The 20,267-nt window shown below is 44.4% G+C and overlaps 1 protein-coding gene across 2 annotated transcripts in view; it reads left to right on the forward strand.

The window, feature by feature from the left end:
• LOC126356285 (toll-like receptor 2) overlaps nucleotides 1-20,267 on the forward strand; it is a 497,935-nt gene that overhangs the window by 196,681 nt on the left and 280,987 nt on the right. For both annotated transcript variants that reach the window (XM_050007162.1, XM_050007161.1), the window contains exons 6-7: nucleotides 2,106-2,258; nucleotides 19,615-19,900. In XM_050007162.1, coding sequence (XP_049863119.1) covers nucleotides 2,106-2,258; nucleotides 19,615-19,900 — 439 coding nt within the window. The remainder of the gene's footprint in view (nucleotides 1-2,105; nucleotides 2,259-19,614; nucleotides 19,901-20,267) is intronic.

Below are 20,267 nucleotides of genomic sequence, written 5' to 3' on the forward strand. Positions count from 1 at the left end.
TGCCACGCCATGGTGCCACAACTCGACAGCCCACTGCCAATGATGGGACGAAGAACTAACATCTCTAAGTCAGTACTCAAGACAGTCTCCAGAATGTCTTGAAGAAGAAACAAGCGTTTACAGTGTCTGTTCAAAGACATTCGGACACTACATGGGAAGGCCGTCAGCAGAGTTCAAGCAGACAAAAGATGTCCACTAATAAGCGTGTACATCCTTTTTGATCAGATACAGTCAATCATGAACTTCCTGGCAGATTAAAACTGTGTGCCGGACCGAGACTCGAACCCGGTACCTTTGCCTTTCACGGGCTAGTGCTCTACTAACTGACCTAACCAAGCACGACTCATTCCCTGTCGTCACAGCTTCACTTCTGCCAGTACCTCGTCTCATCGTTTCTCATCAGCGCACACTCCGCTGCAAAGTGTAAATCTCATTCTGGATACAGTCAATTATGTCACATTCCAGATCCGGAGATTGAGGCAGCATGTGTTCAAAGTGTTGGGAAGCCGTTACTTTCGTTTCTACCATTTAATGTTTTGGATGTGGTTGCTATCCCAGTTATGCATTGAATTGCTGTTGCCATTAGCTCCACTACTGGCCATTAAAATTGGTACACCACGAAGAAATGCAGATGATAAACGGATATTCATTGGACAAATAAATTATACTAGAAGTGACATGTGATTACATTTTGACGCAATTTGACTGCATAGATCCTGAGAAATCGGTACCCAGAACAACCACTTCTGGCCGTAATAACGGGCTTGATACGCCTAGGCATGGAGTCAAACATAGCTTGGATGGCGTGTACAGGTGCAGCTGCCCGTGCAGCTTCAACACGATACCACAGTTCACCAAGAGTAGTGACTGGCGTCTTGTGACGAGTCAGTTGCACGGTCACCATTGACCAGACGTTTTCAATTGGTGAGAGATCTGGATAATATGCTGGCCAGGGCAACAGTCGAACAGTTTCGGTATACAGAAAGACCCGCACAGGACCTGCAACAAGCGGATGTGCATTATCGTGCTGAAATGTAGAGTTTCGCAGGGATCGAATGAAGGGTAGAGCCACAGGTCGTAACACATCTGAAATGTAACGCTCGCTGTTCAAAGCGCCGTCAATGCGAACAAGAGGTGACCGAAAGGTGTAACCAATGGCACCCTACACCATCACGCCGGGTGATACGCCAGTATGGCGATCACGAATACACGCTTCCAATGTGCGTTCACCGCGATGTTGCCAAACACTCATGCGACCATCACTGTGCTGTAAACGGAACCTGGATTCTTTCGAAAAAATGACGTTTTGTCATTCGTGCACCCAGGTTGGTCGTTGAGTACATTATCGCAAGCGGTCCTGTCTGTCATACAGCGTCAAGGGTAACCGCAGCCATGGTCTCCGAGCTGATAGCCCGTGCTGCTGCAAACGTCGTCGAACTGTTCGCGCAGATGGTTGTTATCTTGCAAAGGTCCCCATCTGCTGAGTAAGGGATCGAAACGCGGCTGCACAATCTGTTACAGCCATGCGGATAAGATGCCTGTCATCTCGAAGGCCAGTGATACGAGGCCGTTGGGATCCAGCACGGCGTTCCGTATTACCCTCCTGAAGCCACCGATTCCGTATTCTGCTAACAGTCATTGGATTTCGACCAACGCGAGCAGCAGTGTCGCGATGCGATAAACAATCGCGATAGGCTACAATCCGAAATTTATCAAAGTCGGAAACGTGATGGTACGCATTTCTCCTCCTTACACGAGGCATCACAACAACGTTTCACGAGGCAACGCTGTTTGTGTATGAGAAATAGGTTGGAAACTTTCCACATGTCAGCATGTTGTAGGTGTCGCCACTGGCGCCAACCTTGCGTGAATGCTCTGAAATGCTAATCATTTTCATATCATAGCGTTTTCTTCCTGTCGGTTAAATTTCGCGTCATTTTTGTGGTGTAGCAACTTTAATGGCCAGCAGTGTAATTTAACATAATCGCCTGAGTACAGATTGTCACCGAAGCTGTTAAGCCGTAGCGCCGGACTGCAGCTGCGGCTCGGCTGCCCTGTGGGACGGGACGCAGTGTGTGGTGACCGTGGTGGTGTCGTGTTGGCAGCGGACTTCGGGCTGGTGCCGCGGCTGCGCTCGCTGGTGCTGCACCACAACTCGCTGCAGGACGTGCCGGCCGGGCTGCAGGCGCTGGCCGAGCTGCAGCGGCTCGACCTGTCCGATAACCCGCTGCAGAACACCGACTCCGTCCACGTCCTGGGTAAGCCTGCCACGGCGCCGGCCCGGCTCTTCAGCGCTTTCATAACGGCAGACTTAAGGCCACAGCTTTAATAACCACTTTCACCCTTTCGTCAATAATATTTATGGCTCATGCGTCAATTACATGTTTACGCACATTCTACAGATTACTGTGTCTATTGTGAGACGTTGTAATCCTAATTATAGTTGAGTGCTGCGTTCTCGCTTCCTGCGCAAGGAGTCCCGGGTTCGATTCCCGGCGGGGTCAGGGATTTTTCGTGCCTCGAGGTGACTGGGTGTTCTTGTGTTGTCTTCATCATCATCATTCGTCCCCATAGTGGCCGGAGGAAGACAATGGCAAACCACGTCCAGTACGACCTTGCCTAGCCGGCGGTGCGGGTCTCCCGCATCGTTCCCTACGCTCCTCTGAGTATGGGACCTCATCATCATCGTCACTAAACTAATAAGGTTTTAGACTGCTAGGCATTAAAACTGCAACATCAGGTAAGATTGCGAACGACGAAATTTTATACACGGAGGGGTCACATCAATGAGACCGCAACGTATTTTCGACGTCAGAATGCAATAGTAACTCACAGATGGCAGGTAGCAGCACTAACAGTGGAAGGTGTGCAGAGTGTTTCCGTAGGAGCGTGCAGTACTGTAACAGGACGTAGAGAATGCTCCACTGAACAATTTGTGCTAGGGAACCTGGCGTCGGAGAAGCGAGCTTAAGGAGATACGGAAGTCAACTTGTCTACCGCTTTGTCTAGCATTACTGTTTTCCAACTTATTTACAACTGACATGGGTGCAAGTCTATACGTACTGTGCTGTTTATTTACATATACATTCTTCCTGCAAGGAAACAAGCCTGATTACTAGGTAGTCTACCGAATGGTCATCTGTGATTGAGGTTCGTCCAAAGCTACCTGATTTATTGGAGAAAGTACCTTTGGTTCTTCGCGAGAGGATGTGGATATAACATAACGGTGCAGCAATTTCCGTACTGTATTTCCTGGTAGCCAGATTGGAGGGGAAGATTCTATTCCATGGCCTGCGAGATCGTCCTTACCTGAATCCTCTTGATAATTTCCTATGGCGATGTCTAAAGTCATTTGTGTGTGTGACCGCACTGGATGCCAGAATTGTAGCTGCATGTGATGTGATTCGAAACATACCAGGGATATTTGTCAGGGTGCGTCAGGACCTTGTTCGCCGATATCATGCTTTCACTGAGGTTAATGGGCGTCAGTTTCAGTATTTTTTGTAAGATACGTACAAATGGTACGTTCATTGCGTCAGTGATGGACTTTGTAGTTAAGTGTAACTGTAAGTAGGCTGTTTAGGTTTTTTTATTGGTAACACCGCCGCCACGTAGCGCTCTGTATAAAAATCACTGGCTGTGCCGTGTTCAGTCTGTGGCTAGTTTGCATTGTTGTCTGCCATTGTAGTGTTGGGCAGCGGCAGCTGGATGCTAACAGCGCGTAGCGTTGCGCAGTGGAGGTGAGGCGCCAGCAGTGGTGGACGTGGGGAGAGAGATGGCGGAGTTTTGAAATTTGTAAGAATTGGTGTCATGAACTGATATATATATATATATATATATATATATATATATATATATATATATATATATATATTATGACTGTTAAGGTAAATACATTGTTTGTTCTGTATTAAAATCTTTCATTTGCTAACTATGCCTATCAGTAGTTAGTGCCTTCAGTAGTTTGAATCTTTTATTTAGCTGGCTGTAGTGGCGCTCGCTGTATTGCAGTAGCTTGAGTAACGAAGATTTTTGTGAGATAAGTGATTTGTGAAACGTATAGGTTAATGCTAGTCAAGGCCATTCTTTCGTAGGGATTTTTGGAAGTCAGATTGCGTTGCGCTAAAGATATTGTGTGTCAGTTTAAGCACAGTCGTGTATAATTGTTCAAAGGGGACGTTTCACATAGACCAGTCTTGTATAATTTTTCTAAGGGGACGTTTCATAACTAATGTAAATAAAAAAGTACACAGTAATGTCATTTTATTCCTATTATCTCCCTCAGCTGGCTTTTCCGACCTTTGCTTCCCTACTTCAAATTGTTCAGTGGAGCGTCTTCTATGTCATGTTAAATTTTTGAACGCTCTTACGGAAATACCCTGTACAAAGTCTGTCGAGAGATGATGTCTGAAAGCAGACATCCAGCGACAATCGTCGGAAGGTTCCAGATCAGGCGCCATTCCCTGGGCGACCTCGTTATTCTCGAAGGCATAACGGGTCAACACAAGTACGCATCTGTCATTGGGGACCATGTCCCGGCCTGCACTCAAATTTCTTCTCGCCACAATCTACCAGCAGGACAACCCAACGTGCCACACTGCTCGCAGTGTACACGTATGTGCATCGTTTGAAGAGCATCAGTATTATTTTGCCCTATTCCCCTGGGAAAAAGACTCCCCGGATTTAAACCCAGTTGAGAATCTGTCTGGCCACCTCGACATCGCAGTTCACGCCACGGATCCTCAGCCGAGAGACTTAACGCTGCTTCCCACAGCACTGGCGTCCACACGGCTCCACGACCCTGCCGGTACCTTCCAGAATTGACCCTCCTCTCAGCACGGCTCGCTGCGGTACTACAAAAGATGGCTATTGGGCTTTTGACTGATGGGCTAATTAATGTGACTGGTCTGTTTACATTACGCATTACCACACAGTATGAAAGAAGACTCAATAAATTTTTAGGTGCACATTGTGCAACATTTATCACACCTCTGGCAGCAACATCGACTCTAACCTGCCTAGCCACCGAGTCGAACCGAGGCCAGATGGCATACGCGAGCACGACACACCTTGCTGCTTTAAATCAGCCATAGATCATCAACCTCAGTCGCTGGCCTAGTGGTGAGCTGCCAGTTTCTCGACAATTCATGACCAGATGTTCTCATTCGGTGAGAAATCGCTAGCCATGTCAATGGTCAAACACCCTATGTATCGATATAGGGTAGCACAGAAAACAAGCACTCTTGCGTTATTTTGTTGAAGAATGCCACGTAGAACTCAGACATCTTCCAGCCATGGGTGTTAACATGATAGAAATGTAACTCCCGCTGTCCAAATGACTGGCTATGCAAACAAGAGGTGATAGTGTTATGCACCGAATCACACAAGGTGGTAGGTCCATATGACGATGATCAATGTGTACTTGCGGTATTGCTCTACCTTGGAGCCTCCATAAACAGGCACTTCTATCGTGGATGTCGAACCAACTGCGGCTCGTCTGACAAGATAATGTGATAGCATTCCTGTGTTAGCTGTTGTCGGCTGGAAGCCGTACTGCGTATGGTTGACAGATGATGTTTCAGAAAGGAGCTTCATTGATTGGAAGGTCTCATTGACTGGAAGATCACATGTTTGTAGTTAAGAAATTACGCCGGAATTCAGCCTCGGCAGGGACAGAATTTTTATCAGTTTGGGAAGCTGATCGTCTGTTGAGTAATTTGGACGGAAGCTACACTATATGTAAGCGAGGCGTAGGTGGGTTTCTTAATATTTGAATGTGCTGGGCTAGAACTGCTTAAAGATCCTTTTCTTAGACGGAAATAAGGCAAATAGGCCGGTAGTACGAGCTCTCACTGGGTGGTTTGTTAGATTTGAGGAACAGGAGCCTCTTGGTCTCCCATGGCTCAGAGTAGATATCTGCGTACACGATGGCACTGCACAGCGTTGCTAGAGCTTCTACGAAGAGGAAGGGAATTTTCACGATGGGGACAGGTAATGGAGCCATGAACCGGTGTTGTATTATGTCTCGTAGAGAGAGTTATTAATGTCGAGTACGGTAACTAACCTTAATTTGGTTTGTGACCTAATGTAAAAGTACAAAACATTTAATCAGGCGAGCATCCACAACTGAGGAACATATTTGTAGAATAAGAATTCGCCTCAGTTGCCAGTAATTTTCTAAATTTATTTCACGACCAGTTTTGAAGCACAAAGCTTCATCTTTAGGTGCCACCAAATAGATATGAAAGCATAAATATGTGGAGATCGGCCAGTCAGTCATTGAGGGTCACACCCACGTCAAACAAACGCATGGAACCGTAGGACAAGCAACCACAGCTCCCGGCTGGAAAGTAAGACATGAAAGTGAAAGTGTCAATAGTAGACACCAACGCTTAGTATGGTTGTACTGATACGCTGGGTGACGTACGGGATCATGGAGTGGTACAGGTTTGAGCTATTACGAACAGTATGGATTTCTTCAAAGTACAAAAAGGTATGTGCGCAACTCGAGAAGGCGATCTCTTAACGGCAGCATGACACCACAGGCCCGTTCTCCACACGTGACGAGGTCAATGTCGCCGTGGCAATGCTTCGTTGACCTCTGCTAAATGGCCGATCTGACAGCATAATGAAATGTACAGAAATCTGAGAAACAAAGGGAAGTAAACGTACGCAACACCAGAGTGAGGTTCACCGTTTCTGTTGTATACAGCGAACCGAATCTAACAACAGTACGAAAAAAAAAAAAAAATACTCAGTTTGATAAAGGAATGTGGGATTCTCTTTTTGAAACGCTTGCAGACGAATTAAACGAGTTCTAGATCGAGTCAGGTTTCGAGTTGTATCAGCCACAACACTATACTACTGGAACAGATGAGTTTTGCCTCACATATTTTTTCACATCCACAGTGCAGAAAGCCATCATGAGAGTCTTTCTGTGGTGCTAGGCGCTGGACACAGTATCCAAGATAGTAACATATCTGAAGTTATTATTATAGGTCTTATGGACTCGTCAATTTCCCTTTCCTTAGCAGTACGCATCCTACTGGGTAGAAACTCAGGTCAGTTCAACCAGTACCCAAGAATAATAACCCAAACTCAGCCTGAAACAAATTACCACTCAGTAAATTATCAACAGTGTGTGAAACATTCGAATATGTTTTCATCTACTGCCTTATCCACAATAAATATGAATTAGGCTTCTGAGAACATGATAGCACAAATATTTGCACTAATCATTGCAGCTGACAGTATCAAACAAGGCACGGCTTGAGGTAAAGCAAATATTTTGACACGCCTCATTTCAGGAAGGTTTTTCATTCTGTTTATTTCCGTATAGTACCTTAAATATGAATCACATTTTTCTGCAGATCACATTGAATGACGTTGGATAAAATACAAGATTGAGTTCAACTTATTTACAAAATACTAACTAATGAAAATAAGGCTACGAAAAGTGAAAGTGTGACATACATTTTATCATAATAGTAAGTTTCATCCTCTCCTCCTAAGGGTAGAGTGGTGTTTCAGATGTAGCACATTTAGGTTCCTTAAAAAATATATCCTCCTGGGATCGAAGTGGGGCAGAGGGGTCGGTATTTTCTGAAAGGGTTGACTAGAATATTTCTTACAACCAAAGGAAATCTCGCGAAAACTGTCGATGGAATCTAAAGATCGTAGAACCTTCAGACGTTAACACTGCGACACCCACTTTCATGTTTGACTAATTTAAATCAATCTGAGATGATACGGACTACATTTCATAAACTTCTACACGCGTAGTTTAGCGCAAGACTTTTTACGACTGGGTCTGATACATGAACGACTTCATATTAGCTAATTACGTACGAAGTGATGTGTCCCAATAACCTTTGCCGCATCTAGGAGTTTAAATGTGATTCAATATGATACGATATAGACTTTTCCAGTTACAACAAATGGTTTGGGGTTGTTCTCCTGGGGATATACTTGTTGTTAAATTAAACCGATTCGTATAACTGAATCCGGGAATGTTTGCATACTGAAGATTATATTGAGTTTATAACATCTAGAACTTAACAAAGTCAAATAAACGTGTTGTAATATTAGCATACGAAAAATTGATATTCATGAAGTTAGTTTTCTTCTGATATTTCTTTCTTAGTATTGTCAATTCATTGTTAATTTGTTGCCTGCAACTATCCTAGATTATAAAAAGAGCTGTGACACTCGTCTCAACGGGATACTTAAAATTCTTCTGTCTTCGTTCCTTCAGTCAGATGTAGACGTCTGGACTCTTCCTGCTATGATTCTTCGTAGGTGTGTGCATCGATCAAACGCTAGTAAATGGTGGATCAAATGTAAATGAATGTAGTGATTCTCACGTCCTTCGACCGCAAAAGTTGTTGACAACGAGTATTTGTGGTCCTCATACAGACAAGAAAAAATAACGTAATTTTTTATTACCATTTTTATTACAGTATATTGTCGCATTCATGTTTATAATGACTACTTGTTTCGTTCTGTTTTATAACATCTATACATCTGCGGTAGTCGCACACCGGTACGTCGACTAAATGTTCTGTGCTCAGATTATCAGTCACTATTTCACTATTAATTTTTAAATTTATCTTTCTATCATTGTTTCATTGTTATGGATCGTTAGGACTGAAAACAATACACTGTTTTTCTTCTACAAAATTCTTCTTGGTTCTTTTTACAATCTTGATTGTAAATCTGAATACTCTTTCATATTTGCTTTGTAGTTATACGTTTCATTTCAGTACCGTCACTCATTGTAGGCAAGTTCTTTAGCCTAGCTGCATAATGCAAGCTGATCCAACACGTGAAGCAGGCATTTTATTTCGGCAGAATAATTCAATAACCAGTCACTTTCAATAAATATTGTAAAACTATTATCGATTTTGGTGGTTTACGAGTTCATTGTTATGTCATATACAGATAACATTAAAATTTAGGACACTACTTAATTATATACAAATACGGATTTTCATTTAACAAATATGTATTATGAGCATATTACAACTTCGACATCTCATTTTCTGTGCTTGCGAAAGAGTGCAACGTTAGAGATGTTTTATTCAAGGAGAATTTCCAAAACGAGAAAGTGTAAATATTAATTACTGCTCTGCCTGTATCCTGGAAAAGTAGCTCATTGTGTAGGCTGGAAATGTCTGTGTTAAGAGTGGAAGTCTCATTAATGAATTGTTCTACGATCATTACGACAGAAGCTTTACCACAACACATATTCTTTTTGCCCTGAAACAGTTGTGGATACTCACACAATGCAGGTATTCACAAACGGCATTTGCGATATTGCTTATACTCGTCTTATAGTCATTTGGCCGTGGTTCAAGGCATAGTTTTTGGCCTAAGGCTGTTCTTAAATGATCCAGCTCATCTTCCAAGCACTGTGATTCACAGATTCCTTTTACCCGATCCATCAACAATTTGATCACTCTTCTTTTCTGCCCGGGACGATGACTGGAATTTCTGTGCAGGCATCTATCCGTGTGAGTGGGATTTCTCTACACTTTATGCACTGAAGTTCCGTCAGACTTTAAAGTACATGTACATTCAATACTAAAATTCCATCTTTCGCTGTTTCCGTAGTGAACTTAATATTATTCACAAAATTCAAAAAATTCAGAACGTTATTTTCCTCCATGGGGCCATAAATGAATTTACCATCTTCGTACCGAAACCAACATGAGGATTTTCCTTCGGCGTTTGAAGGGTTGCTTCTTCATATTTTTTATATTAAAATTGGCTACAACTGTACTAAGTGGGTTCCACACAGCCACACCAACGGTTTGCTCGTAGAATTATTTGTCTCACTGAAAGAAAAGGAAATGTTTAATGAGATCTGCGATGTTCCTGAGAGAAGTCATAGTGAACAGTGATACATAATAAATGAAATCCCTTCCTCAGGCACCAAAGCGTACATGTTGTTGTTGTGGTCTTCAGTCGTGAGACTGGTTTGATGCAGCTCTCCATGCTACTCTATCCTGTGCAAGCTTCTTCATCTCCCAGGACCTACTGCATCTACATCCTTCTGTATCTGTTTAGTGTATTCATCTCTTGGTCTCCCTCTACGTTTTTTACCCTCCGCGCTGCCCTCCAATACTAAATTTGTGATCCCTTGATGCCTCAGAACGTGTACTACCAACCGATCCCTTCATCTCGTCAAGTTGTGCTACAAACTCCTCTTCTCCCCAATTCTGTTCAATACCTCTCACACTGTCGTTTTAGTAAAATCTATTAATTATCATACTAGATGTACAGAGAAGCCATAGAAATTCATAAGTTCGACAAGAATTTTAACAGAAAATATGAAGAAAAATGATTTAAATTAGACAAATCGTGGGCAATAGTGCTCAGTAAACCAAACGGCGCTATCTCTTCTCCAATACATGTTCCATAGCACTCCGCAACCTTAGATAACAATCTGATGACGTCACGGACCGACCGTTGCGTCGATACATATAAACAGTTCGGCTTGGTGAGCTAACGTCTCTAGCAATGGAAGACGAAAGTTTGGGCAGAGATTTATGCCTGGACCACGGCCTTACAGCCATAAAACAAGTATCAGTTGGTAAGGACGCGTTGCGAGGAAGCTGGCACGAGCTGTGTCGGGGTTGTGGACTCGCGGCGTTGAATTCAGGTTATGGATGGGAAAAACTGACAGATTTAAACTGATATCGGAATTTTAATTCGTAATTTTTTCTTTTTGAATAAGCCTTTTTTAAAGAAATAGTAATGTTTGTTCTTAAAATATGCTTTGTCTTGAAATATTGCGTCAGTACAGAGGAGGGAAGAAGAGATCAATAATATTTCGATAAAAATGCAGGCAGAAACTTGCAACGAACACATGGCATAAAATGGTATAGCACTGCTGGGACAATGGAGTACCTCGTACCATATTATGTGCCTTATTAGATTGTATGTGTGTATCTGCAGTTGCAAGACTTGTCCAGTGTAGTCTATATGGTAATTTCTCGCTGTCGACGTCGGACGTCAGTCTGTTACAAAATTGATACAATCCCTAGGATGGAAGTGTTTTACGAAATGCGGTATTAATGAGGCATAATGCTCCATATTCTTTAACAGACTAAATAGAGCAGGAGGTACAACAAACTTCTGTATAGTATTATAAGAAACAGAGACTATCCGATCTGCCGGCTGTTTCTACATAACTCGCCTTTACGTGCTTGTAGCCCATTAAAACAGACAACACGCAAAATAGCGTTCTTGAACCGCAGTTTTCACCCTTAATCATTGACTATTCGTAGTGTCCAAATGGTAGTGTGATCTCCTATTAGAACATGATTTTTGGGCTAATTTTCAAACAATGAGAATCAGTAGTAGTCAAGCTCTTACCGCTCTTTGAGAAAAGTATCGAAAGGTGGATGGGGTAAGTGCAAAATCTTTCTACTTTTTCCTAATTAAAAGAAATTCCGAGAGGCAATACAACAGCTTCTTTGTTGTCCTTCAGGCGACCAAATAACTGTTCGTTGCAATTTATAATTACGATGTAACTCAGCCTCTTCTGCAGTTCGAAACAAAATACAATTTTGTGGATTTGACTCCACCTAACTCCCTGGAGCAACAACTAAACCATCAGATGACTAACACTCCAAGAAAGCTCTTTTCCAACGGAGAATCCGACTTCTCGACGTTCCCCTGGCGTCACCAACGGCACGTCGACGAGAACTTAGGGCCAGTTTCTCATTGAAATGAGCGAAAACTAGGCAAAGTATAGAAATTATTTTGAGACAGTGAAAAGATGTACAAAGGATCTGTTTGTGAATTATGATTTCTCATAGTCTGAAGTTTATTTTAGATTTCCAGGTAAAATTGGTGCACGTAATTGCGGTTTCATCAGGGTCCTGCTAGTTTGAAGTACGCAGACTACGTGCACTATAGCCCCTAAGGAGCTATCTGAAACCGAAAATGGATAAAGTCAATCGATACTACATTACATTTATGGGAGCTTATAACTAACCAAAATGAGATAACCTTAAATTTAACGATATGGTGCTAACTCAAACTTTGAGATGGATTTTGGAGTTTTTTTCACTCTTTATGGCTTTACAAAAAACAGTTGAAACTAACAGATGTCAACTATTTATTCACAACCGATGAAAAAGTGTAACATGTTTGCACCTGGTACTATCCTTCAAAGTAGTCACAAGCGTTGTGTAGAACCATTTGTGAGTGATGTGGAAGGCGTAGTATACCGTTAGCAGAGCCTGTTCCGTTGATGGTGCGAATGAAGCGGTCTACTGCCTGTCAAAACTCTGGAACAGTTCTGAAGCGAATGCAACGAAGCCAAAACTAAAACGCCAGTCCAACGAATGGCGTCATTCTGGGTTGCCGCGGAAGGCGAAAGTGCGTCAGAGCCCCAGTATGGTGAAAGTTTTGGTGATTCTCGTGTACGAATGTGATGGTGTTATCTTAACGAATCACGTTCCTCCACGGCAGACCGTCAATGCACAGCATTACTGTTCGTTTTTGGAGCATCATCTGCGACCAGCTTTGCGAAAGAAGCGACGACACATTCTGCTCAAAGCACCCATCATTTTGCACGGGTGCATACAGCGCATGCTGTGGAGGATCTGTTCGGTCGATGGGGCTGGGAAGTTCTGTACCATCCACCATACTCTCGGGACTTAAATCCTTGACAAGGACTTTGATTTGATCCCGGAGATGAAGGAACCACTTCGTGGCTTTCGCTTCAGAAATGTTCCAGAGATTCGACAGGCAGTAGACTGCTCCATTCGCACCATCAACAGAACAGGCTCTGCTAGCCGTATACTACGCTTTCCACATCGCTGGTAACGGTTTCTACACAACGCTAGTGACTACTTTGAAGGACAGTAACAGGTGCAAACATGTAACACTTTTGTATGGGTTGTGAATAAATAGTTGCCACTATTTAAGTTCCAACGCTCGTATTACAGGTATAAGCTGCCAAGAGAAATAGAAGTTAATATATCGAACCGTTTTTTTCTATGCTGCACAGTTTTGAAAAATAGTTTCTGAAAAAAAAAACATTTTTAAAGTTTAGCGAATTTTTTTTATTAGTTCAATTTGCATGAAAACTATATGTTATATTTTTTATATCGCTGAAAACGAATCAGAAGTTAGATTTTCCAAATTCAAAATGGCTACTCCAATATGGTGGACTAAAAATTATGTTGTGACCAATTTTGGTCAAAACTTCACAAAAAAGAAAAGTGTTTTCGTCACTTACAGGAGCCTATATCAACCCTTTCTTTAACTCGAAATGTTCCTGCAGAGCATATCCCTCGTTCTTCTTGGCGAGCACAAGCAGTCTGGCTGGATATGCTACGATAGGGAGGCTGCACACATTGTTCGTCAGCTTTCTCGGCGAAAACGTTTGCATGTATACTGGAGTATAAACCATTTTACAGACGTGCGTCCGGCACGACAAGTTTCCTACCTGCTTCGCACAATGGGCTGTAGAAACTTTCATAACTCACGGATTAAAGAACCTTTTCGTCCCAACATTCTAGACACATATAGCTTTCAAAAAACCCATTTTGAATGAGAAACTGGCCTTAAATTAGGGGATGGCAAGCATTCAGTGCATGATTCTGCCAGCTCTCGTCTACAAGGGCTGTCCTCACTGATCCCTGGGTTTCCTTAAATAGGTGTTCTCCAGGAGGAGACGTTCTGCCCCTAGTAACTGGTGACCAGATGTGGGCGTGAGGCCAGCGATCTCTTTCTGTTGCCTGGCGAGGTAAACTATGTGATGAAAAGTATCCGGAAATTTGACTGAAAATGACTAACAAGTTATGGTTCTTTAAGTTCTCCAGGCGTATTTTATGACGAAATAAATCTCGGTAGAACAGCCTGGTATGAGTGTGCATAGTACACAATATTTCGAGGAGGAAGGTCTTTAATAAGCACATCTAAAACCCATCTGTTTCTTTAGATATGTAGATGGTCACATGCAAGAGATAAACTGGGAGACTTCTTCACACATGTAGATCGAAACGGATGGGATGCTCCCTTTCCTAAATGTTTTGATTGGAAGACGAGCTGACGACACTTTGGGCCACAGCGTGTACAGGAAGAAGACGCACACTGATTTGTACCTACATGCGGACAGCTGCCACCACCCGGCACAAAACAATGGTGTGCTCAAAACTCTTGTACACAGAGCTCACACCATCTTCGGCAGGGACAGTCTCCAACAAGAACTGGACCATCTGAAGACTGTGTTTCGGAGGAACGGTTATAAGGAAAGGCAAATTCGGAAGGCTCTACATCCCACACATGCAGCACTGGTGCAAACTGAGGATGAACCTCAGGAGGAGACGGCTTTGGCTATTATTCCGTTTTGTGGGGCTTTATCCGGAAAAATTGGGCTCGTTTTACGTAAACACCAAGTGAAAACCATCTTCGGTCCTCCGAGCAAAACCAAGAGCCTTCTTGGTAGTGCCAAGAACACCCTTGGTCTACGTAAATCAGGGGTTAATCAGATAGCTTGACAATGCGGGAGTGTATACTTAGGTCAGACCATTAATACCATTGAGGACCGATGCCTAGAACATCAACGGCACACTAGGCTGCAACAGCTTAATAAGTCGGAAATTGCTGAGCATTACCTGTCGGAACTCAACAGCATGGATTATGACCAAAGCAAAGTCCTGACACAGACTTCCAAATACTGGGACTGTGTTATCAAAGAAGCCATAGAGATTAGAATAAGGGAGCCACAACTAAATAGTGACAGCGGTTACATCCCTAGCAAGGCGTAGGAACCAGCGACCATCCAGATTGAGAAGAAAAAGGATATTTCCCAGAATGTACCGACTTCGGGGGAGGAGGGAAGAAAACGAGAGTGGTGCCGGCAGACCCTCCTGAACGAGAAGACCTAGGACGCAGCGACCAGACGGCGGGAGAACGGGCGCTGTACCTGGACTGCGAGCGGGGCGCGGACCGCACCGACTAGTAGGAAATGCCTGAGGAAGGAGGGGGTTGTCCTATATATACCTGGCGCCGGCCCACCGCCGGTCAGTACATCAGCGCACCTGATGATGGCAACGTGGTCGATTGCCGAAATATTGTGTCCTACGCACACTCATACCAGGTTGTTCACCCGAGATTTATTTCGACTAACAAGTTCTTGGCGCCCTCCATCGGTAACGCTGGAATTCAGTATGGTGTTGGCGCACCCTTAGTCTTGATAATATCTTCCACTCTCACAGGCATGCGTTCAATCAGGTGCTGGAAGGTTTCTTGGGGAATGGCAGCCAATTCTTCACGAAGTGCTGAACTTAGGAGAGGTATCGATGTCGGTCGGTGACACCTGGCACGAAGTCGGCGTTCCAAAATATCCCAAAGGTGTTCTATAGGATTCAGGCCAGGACTCTGTGCAGGCCTGTCCACTACAGGGATGTTATTGTCGCTTAACCACTACGCCACAGGCCGTCCATTATGAACAGGTGCTCGATCGTGCTGAAAGATGCAATCGCCATCCCCGAATAGCACACCAACAGTGGGAAGCAAGAAGATGCTTAAAACTTCAATGTAGGCCTCTGCTGTGACAGTGCCACGGAAAACACGACCACACCATAACAGCACCACCTCCAAATTTTACTGTTGGTGTGATGTCACCGCCAGACAGCACACTTGCTAGGTGGTAGCCTTTAAAATGGCCGCGGTCCGGTAGTATACGTCAGACCCGAGTGTCGCCACTATCAGTGATTGCAAACCGAGCGCCGCCACACGGCAGGTCTAGAGAGACTTCCTAGCACTCGCCCCAGTTGTACAGCCGACTTTGCTAGAGATGGTCCACTGAATAAATACGCTTTCATTTGCCGAGACGATAGTTAGCATAGCCTTCAGCTACGTTATTTGCTATGACCTAGCAAGGCGCCATTATCAGTTATTATTGATATTGTGAAATATGTACAGTCCAAAACCGACGTTCATCATTAATGGATTAAAGTTAAGTATTCCACCAGCTACGTCCGTTTTTCTGAAGTTTAATTTCCTTGTCCTGTTCCAGACCTCACGCCAGCCTGCGTGAGCTAAAACGCGTGGCTTTCGGCCTCCTCTAGTAACACGGTGTTGGCTCTCCTACCAACCAAAGCAGTTGGCACTGCACAAGCTGGCAGATGACGTTCACCTGGGATTCGGCATACCCATTGGATCGGCACATTGTGTACCGTGATTCGTCACTCCACACAAAGTTTTTCCACTGTTCAGACGTCCAATGTTTACGCTCCGTGCACCAACCGAGGCGTCGTTTGGCATTTATCGGCATAATGTGTAGCTTATGAGCAGCCGCTCCACCATGAAATCCAAGTTTTCTTACCTCCCGCCTAACTGTCATAGTACTTGCAATGGATCCTGATGCAGTTTGGAATTCCTGTGTGATGGTCTGGATAGACGTCTGCCTATTACACATTACGAGCTTCTTCAATGGTCGGCGGTCTCTGTCAGTCAACAGACGAGGTCGACCTATACGCTTTTGTGCTGTACGTGTCCCTTTACGTTTCCACTTCACTATTACATCGGAAACAGTGGAATTAAGGATGTTTAGAAATGTGGAAATCGCGCCTACAGAGGTATTACACAAGTGACACCCAATCTCCTGACCATGTTCGAAGTCCGTGAGTTCTGCGGAGAGCCCCATTCTGCTCTCTCACGACGTCTAATGACTACTGAGGTCGCTAATATGGAGTACCTGGCAGTAGGAGGCAGCACAATGCACCTGATATGAAAAACGTATGTTTTTGACGGTCTCCGGATACTTTTGATCACATAGTGTATCTTGTGCCCCATAGATCCCGGTACGCCGCCTATCTGGAGGCGTGGTTGCTATGGACCGAGTGAACATTGCTTTCTGTAACTCGCATACTATAGCTGTCATGTTCGTTGCGACTAGCGCCTCTGGGCACCACAGCACTAATTTTTCTTTTATTTCCTATATATATTGAGCCTCCATATCTGGAGATCGAGGTCGCAGTAATTTTTCAACCTTTAAAAGATTTCTATCTTTGTTAAAGGGAATAATGTTCCGTGCTCACTCCGAACTATGCGTTTCCTTGAACTTGGCTGTCTATCTGTCTTTAGTTTCCCACCGTTGTTGCGGTTATGCCGTGGTTTCTTCTTCATGTACGTTTGGCACCAGCGATGTATATCGATATTTGCACCGTGTACCATCTTTGGTCTTGTGCATATAGTTTCCGGCTAGGGGTGTGCGGGCAGTTGGTCGGTTGGTGCGGACCAGGGAGGATATCTCTGTGCGACGCACTTGGCAGGGTCTGCTGGCAGTCATTGCGCAATGTCGGAGCGTGTGTGGAGCTGTCCGGTCGCTACGAGCTTCGTGGCTCACCGACCCAGGACGTAAAAACTGAGTGGTCTTAAGTACCCAAGCCATGTCCGTTCGTGTTGTGTCGCTCGTTTTAGTGCTTTGCTGTTGGGGAGCTTTTCCTGTGAGCAACACAGTGTGTTTGTTGTGGTGAATTCGAGCCGCCGTGCGATGGAATTAACTATATTGGTTCACTACAATTCAAGTGCACCAGCGGAATATTCTGCTTTGTGGCCGTTACTGTTCCGGTTACCTGCCCTGGCCACTAAAGTAATTTCAGGCAGTGTCCTTTCCTCACTGTTGTCGCTGTCCAACACAGTGTGTAGTTTTGACAGCTCAATACATATTTCATTGCTGACAATCACGTCCATAACAGTTTGGTTTTTGAGCTTTCATGTACCGAATGGTGGCTAGCAAGTCGTTTGGTTGGTCGGTCCTTGACTGTCTGTTGTTTGGGTTACCGATGGATCAAGTGTAGTTGGGCCCACCACCTATCTCACCTGAGTGAACATTGTTTCCAGGGCAGCATTAAGGGTTCACAGTGTTTTGAATTTTTCGAAAATCAGTTTTGAGCCTTTAGCCACTTAAAACCTTATCCTTGAATGTAGTTATTGTTGTTGCATTGCCTTTTCATTTAGTGTGCTTTCGGCCACTTAAAAGTTAAAGGTTTAAGCTATTTTTTTTTTTTGAATTTTTGGAAAATCAACTGTTGGCCTTCATCCGCTTAATGCCTTATTCTTAAACATTCCCCTTAAGCAAAAAAATTGCAGCCTTCTGCCTTAAAAGATCACGGTAATATATTTTAAAATTTAATTGTGGCCATCAGCTGTTGATATTGCACCTATCCACATTTGGCTTGAGGCTTTCAACCTAGCTGTGATATCAATATATATATTTTAATTATTTTATTTGCAGTTTTAACTGTGAGTTTTCAGTCACTTGAAATTTATTTTGTTGATTTTTAAGATTTCTTGTTTGAAGGCCTTCAGCGGCGAAATAATTCGCATTTAAAACTCATAGTTGTAAAGGTTCGGCTATGTGCCGTTCTAGTTTAAATCTGTCATTAAACTACAATAAATTACAATTTTGAAGTGAAACTGACCGCCACGTTATTTGGCCCTTTGCACAATCCTAATTACCTGTTGTGCCCTGTAGGTTTAGAGAGCATATCAGATAATATGAATAAAAAAACCGTTATTACAATGAAATGAACACCCTTACCTGCTTACAGGCGTTGACATACGTCAACGGGGACAGGTGACAATGTGTGCTCCGATGGGGACTGGAACCAGGGATCTGCTGCTTACATGGCAGACGCTCTATCCATGTGAGCCACTAAGGACACAGAGCATAGCGCGACTGCAGGGATTTATCTCTGGCACGCTTCCGGCGAAACCCACATTCTCAACGTATTTTATCCCGCACTACATTCTTCTTCTGTGCGAATGCACAAACAGTGCACGAACTCTTACGAGAACCGGCAACGCGCTGCGAGTAATGAGTATAATGGGCAGGGGCACTACATATGTAGTGCGAGACAATACGTTGAGAATGTGGGTTTCGCAGGAGGCGTGCCAGAGATAAATCCCTGCAGTCGAACTGTCCTATGTGTCCTCGTTGACTCAGATGGATAGAGTGTCTGCCATGTAAGCAGGAGATCACGGGTTCGAGTCCCGGTCGGGGCACACATTTTCATCTGTCCTCGTTGATGTATGTCAACGCCTGTAAGCAGCTAAGGGTGTTCATTTTATTGTAATTTCATTCTAACAAGCTGCACGGTCACCGGTATCATGTCAGAATTTGGCACGAGATACCTCAGGAGTCATGCAAGAACTCCTTTGCCAGTGCCAAGGTGAATGGACATGTCCAAAAGAACAGGTACCATCTTAGTATTAAAAACCGTTAATCGGTTAGTTGAGACACCAGTAATTTTGAGCTGTTTTGACAGGAGGTTACGCTGCAGTTTAAGAAGAAATGGTGTAACTTAAGACCGGTTCAAATGGTTCGAATGGCTCTGAGCACTATGGCACTTAATATCTGAGGTCATCAGTCCCCTAGAGCTTAGAACTACTTAAACCTAACTAACCTAACGACGTTACACATATCCATGCCCGAGGCAGGACTCGAACTTGCCTCCATAGTGGTCGCGCGATTCCAGACTGAAGCGCCTAGAACCGCTCGGTCACAGCGGCCGGCGAAGACCGGTTGGTCCGGCGTTATCCGTCATCCGTAATGCAGGTGTGGGACGGCGTGTTTGTCGGCAGGTTCGCTGGCGGCGCTGCGCGAGCTGCGCCTGGCGGGTTGCGGGCTGAAGGCGCTGCCGGAGCAGCTGGCGCTGCCCGCCGGCCTGCAGCTGCTGGACCTGTCGCGGAACGGCCTGGAGCAGCTGCCGCCGCCGCTGCCGCCCGCGCTGCGCCGTCTGCTGCTGCACCACAACCAGCTGACCGCCGCCCTGCGGCTCACGCTGCACGCGGGCGCGCCGCCGCTGCTGCTCGTCGACCTGGCCGACAACCTCATAGACCAGCCCGTCGAGGTGCTGCGCGGCGACAAGTGAGTGACCCGCACAGGGCTTCCAGAGGAGGACTACCTCATTTTAAAATTAAGTAACGTGAAACCAAAGACAGACAGGCTCATACAACAATGATTAGGCAGAAAGCTGTAAGACTTTCATACGCAGGTTTCGAGGGAATGATTACACTACTGCCCATTAAAATTGCTACACCAAGAAGAAATGCAGATGATAAACAGGTATTCATTGGACAAATAATTATTCTAGAACTGACATGTGATTACATTTTGACGCAGTTTGGATGCATAGATCCTGAGAAATCAGTACCCAGAATAACCACCTCTGGCGGTAAAAAGGGCCTTGATACGCCTGGCCATTGAGTCAAACAGAGCTTGGATGGAATGTACA

Source organism: Schistocerca gregaria, chromosome 3 (assembly GCF_023897955.1).
Source record: "Schistocerca gregaria isolate iqSchGreg1 chromosome 3, iqSchGreg1.2, whole genome shotgun sequence".
Classification (NCBI taxonomy): Eukaryota; Metazoa; Arthropoda; class Insecta; order Orthoptera; family Acrididae; genus Schistocerca; species Schistocerca gregaria.